General features: G+C 42.4%; 1 protein-coding gene across 1 annotated transcript; it reads right to left on the bottom strand.

Annotated features, from left to right (window-relative positions):
* Window positions 1-6,786: 6,786 nt before the first annotated feature.
* Window positions 6,787-7,599, bottom strand: olig2 (oligodendrocyte lineage transcription factor 2). Its single transcript, XM_076157031.1, has one exon. It carries the CDS (start codon window positions 7,597-7,599, stop codon window positions 6,787-6,789), a length of 813 nt encoding a protein of 270 aa, XP_076013146.1.
* Between the last annotated feature and the right edge of the window lie 1,093 nt (window positions 7,600-8,692).

Below are 8,692 nucleotides of genomic sequence, written 5' to 3'. Positions count from 1 at the left end.
TAAACGTCTTAGGCTGAAAACAAATCCAGAAACTCAAAAACTGATCACACCTCACACAATGGGCATTATTCATTATTCATAGATAGATATTGATACATAAAGTGTCGGAAAAATCCCATTACACAACCATTTTCGTTCATTCGTAAATCTTACCAACCTATTTAAAGGTGTGTTATTATGTTATTTCCTTGTTTGCATGCCAGGTAAGTTATGCATAGTTATACATGTTTCAGTCTGACGGTAAATTAAAGCAATATAAAATCTGTGGGATCTTTTAAATTGTATGTGTTCCACAAGGGTTAGTGGTGATTAAAACTGATACCTATGCCTATTCAGTTGATTAATCTGTTTATTTAAATGGAATTTTTTTTGATCTGTTGTTTTACGCATTCTTACTTCTGTGTCACTTTCTCACACACACACACACCCTCCAGCCCCGGAGACAGAACCCATGCAGTAACCTGCTAACATGGTGGTGTTCATTGGATTTCGCTAGGTACAGACTTTTTAACACTGAGTCAGCTTATTTACAACAGATCATCTTTATGAATGAGCTTCAATTATTGTGTTGTATATTTAGCATGACACATGTGTATTTACAGTATGTGTGTTTTTAGAAATCACCCCAATAACTCCAATAACTACTTTTTAGGAATGGATAATCCTAAAGTATGCTGTCATGTGTGTTTTCCAACAGATATCCAGTTTGTCTGAATCCTGTCATGTTCCATCTCTTTGTCCGAACATCCCAGCTGCCACCAGCTGCCAGAGCTGGCAAGGCCACAGTGAGGTGACAGACGTGAGCACAACATGCTCCACCAACCATATGGGACGGCACAACACGGTAAGCTTATAGCACATACACACTGCTCCTCTCTCATGTTCACGGGAACACACACACACACACACACACACACACACACACACACAGAGGGTGTGCACATATGTAGGAATCACCATGATCACACTTTGTTCCTGAACTGAAGTACAGAAGATGTACATCTCTATGTGTGTGTGTGTGTGTGTGTGTGTGTGTGTGTGTGTGTGTGTGTGTGCATTTTTTTTCTTAGAAATTGAAATGTGAGGTTATTTACTGCATAGATGACCCTCAAGCCATTTGGAGAACTGAACCCTTTAGCTTTTTGTCAACAAATGTTTATTTTTATGACATTTTTATGACAAAAATGTAAAATGTAAACATGTAAAACAACACAGGGCAAACTATAAACTCCACAACCCATTAACTATGTGTACACTACACACACACCCATGATCCATTATAACCCATTATTTTGTGTGTGTGTGTGTGTGTGTGTGTGTGTGTGTGTGTGTACACATGGACCTGTGTTGATGGTGGTCTTTCCCTCCTCTTCTTCACTTTGTGGCTCACTGAAATCACATCAAATAAGACGATGATCATCACCACCCAACTTACTATGTAACCTATTGCCATACAATTTTGATTATCAAGGTATTGATTATCTGTGGTGGTTTCCTCCAGGCTGATGAACCTGCAGGGTGCCAGGAGGGTGAAAGTCCCAGGTTAGATAGACACTGGAGGTACAGTATGTCGCAATTCTTACTTTATCATTGGGTGGTGGAATTTCCTGTTATTAATATAATTACTATTTTAATATTGCTGATGTTTTAATGCTGTGTGTTTTTCAAATTTGCATTTAGGATGTTTTTCAGAAACTGCCCTTGAGTTTAAAAAACATCATAAGATAAATTTTATGCTCATTTTATACTTTGAGACGCTTTTTGGGAAGCTGTGGCACTAATGATGTCATCATGTATGTCAGTTTGGTCAGACTGGATCATGAATGATATATTATGATACATTAACCTCCTCAGCAGAACAATGCCATTGTGGGATATGGCCAGTACTTGTTACTAGTTTGCATGATTGGATGCTAATACATTTGTATCTAAGATGGGGGCAGGTGCACACACACTGTACCACCCCTTAATGGTGTTTAGGGGGCCCTCATGGCTGAAGTCATTCAACGTTCTGTCCACCTACCACACAACTGGTCCCTACTGGCCCCCAGCACAGTCTGTGAAACCTCTGTGCTTCTGCGGTGGTTGATTCATGTTCCAGCGCTGTGCTCCTTGGATTCACCTTTGATGTTTAATCCCATCCTGACTGTGTCCTCCTTCACTCTGCAGAGCTGCTTGGCCAGTCATGAATATCCAAAGGTCCGCTTACTTGACAGGATTATCCCTCTTTTCAAAGCCAATGAGGGCGATTCTTCAGCCACAAAAAACGCACTCAATGGATCCTTTGCACTCTTGCTTTGTTTCACTCACTTTCCTTTACTCTCTCTCTCATCCCCTTCTCTCTTTGTCCCCTCTGAGCTTTTACTAAACACATTGATCCACCCAGTCGAGGGGTTCTTCTGCTGCTCTTCATAGATTTTTAAACAGACACACACAGACATAGAGAGAGAGAGATGCATACATATATGAGCACAAAGGATTTCTGCCAGGGAAGTATCAGAACAACATCTCAGCTGCTGCACATTGTTTCCTATGAAAAAAGTGTCAACCACATACTTACCTCCAGATGTGTCCTCTAGCTTTGAGTATCCTAAAAAGCGACGTCACTGAGCTGATGTCCTACAAAGGTGGCATCTGATGTTGTATCTTGTCTTTCAGTTTCTGTTCCATCAATTCACGATTACTCCCCTCAGTCCATTCATTTCCTCATTGGGCGCCTGAAGAGGAAGAAGGCTTGATAGTCAGACAACCACATTTGTTGCATACCTCCCTGCATCTAACCCATCTGACCTATGAGGGACCGTGGGCAGCCACAGTCCTGTGCCCTGCGGGGACCAGTGGAGTGCTATGCTCAAGGGCATTGGCAAGAGTAATTAACCTAACACACACACACATATTTTTGATGGTGGGGGAAACCAGAGCATTGAGGGAGAGCATGCAAACTCCAGACCATGGGCATCGGATTAGAACCCAGGACCTTCTTGCTACTATTCTCACCCCTGAGCTACCGTGCCGCTCAATTCTCCTCATACTGGAGTATGTACTGAATTAGTTCCTTGTCCAGTCTAATGTAGTTCAAATAACCTTGTGTAATCTGTAACAGTAATGAAACTGATGACAGAAACTATATTTGAAGTGTCCTGATAGCTGATATCCAGTTGATATGTCACAGGGGTGAAACATTCCTATAGCCTCCCTCTGTACACCAGCATAATAAAGAGCATAAAGGGAGGAAAGGCAGAAAGAAAGGAGCGACTTACACTAAGTGTGTGTGTGTGTGTGTGTGTGTGTGTGTGTGTGTGTGTGTGTGTGTTGGTAAAGGGTGAGCAGATGAGGCCGCCTTGGACTAAACATTGGTCCCCAGGGAAGCGGCGGCCCCTGAGCCTTGTCCTGCTGACCTGTGAGGTCTCATATTCACTGTGTCCATATTTACAGCTCCATCTTTTCCTTGTAAGAGTTCAATCCTGTCATTGTCTGCATCATCTTCTCTGTTTGGACGTCTTCTATTTCTTTCTCCTCCTTTGCTCCATCATCCCTCTGGCATAGACTGTTTGTCCTTCTGTGACTCTGCTACCTTTGATGCGTCTCACCATCGTCTTTAAGCATAATCCTTTCAGCTAACAAAGCCTGATCCATGGAGCTGAAAGGCTGTACATCTGTGCAGTGAGTTAGGAGAGTTTAAATCCAGTTACACCAGTGTGAGACTCATGCTCCCCTTCTGTCTAATGTTATGAATATTTAAACTGTCACTGTGTCAACCTCAGATGCTGATTCAAGGGATCAGCCACCTAAACCCAAGCAGTGGATAAACAGCTCCTGATTCAAAGCATCACAGTCACAGGGACATCAGGCGTGGGTCGTCCTGCTCACAACTACACACATGTTTCTATTCCAATTTTATGCACATTATTGTTCAATATTTAAACCGACAACTCAAGCTCGAATATGAATTGCCAGTCTTTCCATTAAATGAGTATAATGTGATGTGATGAATAATGAGAATTAGGATTCTGCTTTCTCATCCCACAGTATATGGATCAGAATTTAACTTGAAGCAGCTTTTTTACAATCTAGAAGCTTTCTGGAAATCATAATAATTACAGTATATCCTTATATGTGTTGGTGTTCTTTGAAAAAAGGAAATTTTGTCTTTTTTTGTCTATTCCCTGTATTTTTGTGCCAAATTTTATTTCAAAATAAAAGGCACTCAAATTGTGTCTTATAATTGTGTTTTTTTGTGTATAACATAAGTAATTTTTTCTCATTAGGCCATGTTTGATGACTTTAGATGTTCATGTTGAAATAGCAAATCAAGTTTAGAGATTTAATGCTGTTTTACTGTGCCTGAAAATTGTATTTGGACATTTGTTTATTTGTATAAATATAACTAAATATAATTAATAATGGATACTTGAAAATTGATTACATTTTGAGATGGGATCATTTTAAAGTGTGTTCCAGTGTGATCTGTAATTGCATCACCCTGCTGACTGCATGTTGCACTGGAGAGGCGGTTTGTGTGTGTAGATAAGGAGTGTAGTAGGATTCTCTGTGTCCAGGTTTTGTGTGTATATGACGAGACAACAAGTAATAATCAAATCAAGAGAGTGAAATTTTCCAATTGTGAAAATATGAATCCTGAGTCATTTCTGCAAACACAACATGTTTCATTGCCGCACTGCATTATGGGATATAAGGCCTCAGTACGGAGGCGAGATAAGAGCTTCTCTCTCCCACTATGGATGTTTCTGTTTTACATTAATTGCTATACATATCTAACAATACAAAGGAATAGAATTTAAAAAAAGAATTCAACTTGATTTGTACAAATAGCGATACAGCAATGCTTTGTTAAGGATTGATTACTTGTGAAATTAAGAGAAAAACACTCATATGAACTTGAAAGCCGATGGATAAGTCGGATTTATGGACATTGTTTCTTAATTACTTAAGACCATTCAATCTCATAAATGTGAAGTTAAGAGAGACTATTGATCGTGTATATGTAAAATAGGCTACCTGGTATTTTTGTATTGTACCAAATGACCTTTTTCAGGCCTCCAATCGTCCTCCAAACAGTAAGAGACTTTGAATAATTCAAATCCAGTCAAGAGACCAATAAACAAATGCATGTATGAATATTCAGACCTTGAGTCCCTATCGTTCCAGCTTCTAAAGCCTTTGGAAAACATTGCAACAGCATGCACAATCTGCTGTGCAGCTGCTACCTTTTCATAATGTATACCGGCTTCTATTCATCACTGGCATTTTTGCAAACAGACCTCTATGTACATGTCTTAGAGAGTGTTTACATGCATATTTGGCTGATTCCAAATCCAGATTTACATTAATAAGTGCCCTCCTGTCACGCTGATTCGGAAGTTGAAAGGAATTTATAGTCCCAAGGTCTGAGATTGATCAAACTTTTAGCTCATCAAATAGAAAATCCTGCAGGATCAAAGTCCAGGTGGACCTGTGGCTGTTTGGTGACTGCAGCAGGTTTGTGTGTGTGAAGCTGCAGTGAAAGTCACCTTGCTCACTGCTGAAAGACGCATCAACACTGGCTTGGGTGTGTGACCCCAGTGTCAGGACAGGTGACCATTTTTTTCATGAGGGCGCATATTTCTTTCTACAAAATATTGAACCTGTCAGAATGGAACTCATCTCTCTACTAAAATATCCAAATGTTCTTCCTAAGCAATTTTACTGAACCCTTTTCATGTATGGAATGTGCAATATGCAATGCTCGGGAATTGGTGTGTTTATGTGAGTCACTTTTCAGAAGAAATATTCAAGAACTGTCAGTTCCAGTTTATAGTTTATTAAACCTGCAGAAACATGTATTTATGAATATAAAAGGATACTGATGATGCTGAAACTGTTTCAGCCTTTCAGGACAAATGTCTCACTGGAAAGGAAACCATGGAGCTGCTCCTTTGGTTTGTTGCTTGATGATCCTGTGATGTGTCGGGCCTCTTGGTCTCTCAGTCACAGCATATGTGTGTTGTAGATTATATAAATATTTCAAATGTGACATGTTTAAAAAAAAGCATCAAAGGACATTTTGTTTTCTCAATTAAATGTTTTATTTCGCATTTCAAACCCACACTTATGACATATGAATTCCCTTTTAAAATCAGTAAATAAATAGCATTTTCACTTTTTTCTTATTAAAAAAATAAACAAGTGGTCATACTTTGTGTCGGGCAGTGAGCGAGCGCCTAAGTGGAACAAGGGACAGACAGAAGCAGTAAAAAAGACTGGACAGACTGACAAGGTGCAACATGGTACCAGCAGGTCTTGGAGGAGTCACTCCACATATTAACAAGACTCTAATATATAATATCTCAAACTATTTCAACAGAATCATCAATCTACATATTTACATTCTTCATATTTGATTGAATTTGGAATTTTCACCCTGCAGAGCAGAAAGACAAGAATCAATATAATCAGGAGATGCAGTGTGGAATTGGATCTTTAAATTACTCAAATACACAGAGGGTCCACCAGTGTGTGTGTGTGTGTGTGTGTGTGTGTGTGTGTGTGTGTGTGTGTGTGTGTGTGTGTGTGTGTGTGTGTGTACGCGCGCTTGTTACTAGGCAAGAGGTTAGTAACCATACATCACTAAGTCTGTCACCAACCCATAGGCCCAGAAAAGCTGTATGTTGGCCTTAACGGGTCCATGGGTTCAGCAACTCGGATAAATTAAAAAGCTTGTTAGTGTGTGTGTGTGTCTGTTTGTCTGTGTATGGACGCAAAAGTTCGTCTCCGTGTGTTTCGCAGTCACTTGGGGTCGCTGCTCAGTCTCGGCATGGTGACGGGCCCCATGCCGGGCACATGTGGAGGCGGTACTTGGCACATGCTGCACGGACACGGCATCCCGGTACCGACGCCCCAGTGCTGGAAGCTGCTGCCCAGCGGCCCCGCGCCGGCAACGGGCGCTTTGAGGAGTCCGTGGTGGGGTCTGACTGAGGTCACGGCGGAGAGGCCGGGCGCGGAGAGGGAGGCGCTGGAGACAGCCGGCGGGAGGAGCGGGTGGTGCACCACGGGGTGTGACGGGTGGGAAGCCGCCGGGTGTCCCGGTACCGGCCCGGCGTGTGTCATCGTCCCGCAGGCGGACGGGTGGAAGCTGCCGTGGTGGCCGCTGCTGCCGTAGATCTCACTCACCAGCCGCTTCATCTCCTCCAGAGAGTTGCTCAGCATCAGGATGTAGTTTCTGGCGAGGAGCAAAGTGGCGATTTTGGAGAGTTTTCGCACCGAGGGCCCGTGAGCGTAAGGCATGACCTCCCGCAGCCCGTCCATGGCCACGTTCAGGTCGTGCATCCGCTTCCTCTCCCGGCTGTTGATCTTCAGGCGGATGGTCTGCAGCTCGCCCTCGGACAGTAGCTTGCGGTCTTTCTTGGACAGCATCCGGAGTGAGAGCGGGTCATCGTCGGAGAGGCCCCGCAGACACGGGATGTCTGAGGGAGAGTCGCTCTGCGTGGAGGACACGGCGCCGCTGAAGCCGTGCACGGACTTCTTCAGGGCGGCCATGAAGATGTCGTCCGTCTCTGGAGAAGAAGGTCTGCTGGACGCTCGGCTGGTATCAGAGTCCATGATGCTGCTGCTGCTGCTGCTGCCCGGCGGGTCGCTGAGGAGGAGGAGAAAAAGAAGAGGGACCATGTCAACATCAACAACCTCATCAGTGCGATAAAGCAGGTGTGGGCAAGATTTGACTTTTAATATTTAATCGGCGTGATAAAGTTACTTAGGTCCGAAATACTTTTACTAGATTTATTTTGTACTTTAAACTTTCAATTTAACTCTTTCAATTATTAACGCGTGTGACCTACTTAACTCTATTTTCAATAATTAAATTATATGTACATTAAAATAATCTTGTCTAAAATAATAAGAATAAAGTATGTAATATAAACTTACCAAGTGTTTTTCTTGTCCCAAACTTGGAGGCGAATCTAAGCTAAAGTCCGCTCGTTACTCCGTGTGTACCGTGTGTGTGACAGTTTGGCTTGGCGGCGTGTGACCGGAGGGTTTTATAGCGGGATGAGGCGCAGAGGCCGCCGGTCACCGGGACAACGGGCCGGCTAGTCCCACCGCCTCACCCGCGACCAATGAGGAGGAGGAGGAGGAGGAGGAGGAGGAGGGGGCTTGATGTCATCACCCACACCCAGCAGCATCAGTCTAAGTGAAATCACACACACACACACACACACACACACACACACAAACACACACACATATGGCTACTGCTGGAGGAAATCTGGGCCGCAAGGTGGATGAATTTTATTATTATGACACAAAAATGCGCTCAACCTCAACCCGAAGTGAATTCAACTACAGAAATTAGCGACGATAATATTATTTTCAAATGAATATAAATCAACAATCAATAATAAAAAAAATATACATTCAACTTTATTTTTAATTATGCTTAAAATTGAAATATGTGTTAATTTATAGTTTTCCTTGCAGGAAGTTATGGAGAAAACAGCATTGCAATATTGATTTAAAAATTCTTCTTTGTTTCTTTGTTTCTTCGATGTCATTAATTAGCTTTGACTGGCTTTAACCACTTTCGTCCGTTTCGTCCGTTTTTACTCAATTTCAGTCTTAACGGAACCAAACTAATCCTCCTTCCGTTCATGTGGAAACAGTAACAGATTGAAGCAGGCTGGAGCCCGTGTTCTGT

The sequence above is a fragment of the Genypterus blacodes genome, unplaced genomic scaffold (assembly GCF_046128005.1).
Source record: "Genypterus blacodes isolate CSIRO-AG114 ecotype Tasmania unplaced genomic scaffold, CSIRO-AGI_Gbla_v1 ptg000008l_1, whole genome shotgun sequence".
Taxonomy (NCBI): domain Eukaryota; kingdom Metazoa; phylum Chordata; class Actinopteri; order Ophidiiformes; family Ophidiidae; genus Genypterus; species Genypterus blacodes.
This window is presented reverse-complemented; position numbering and strand designations above follow the sequence as displayed.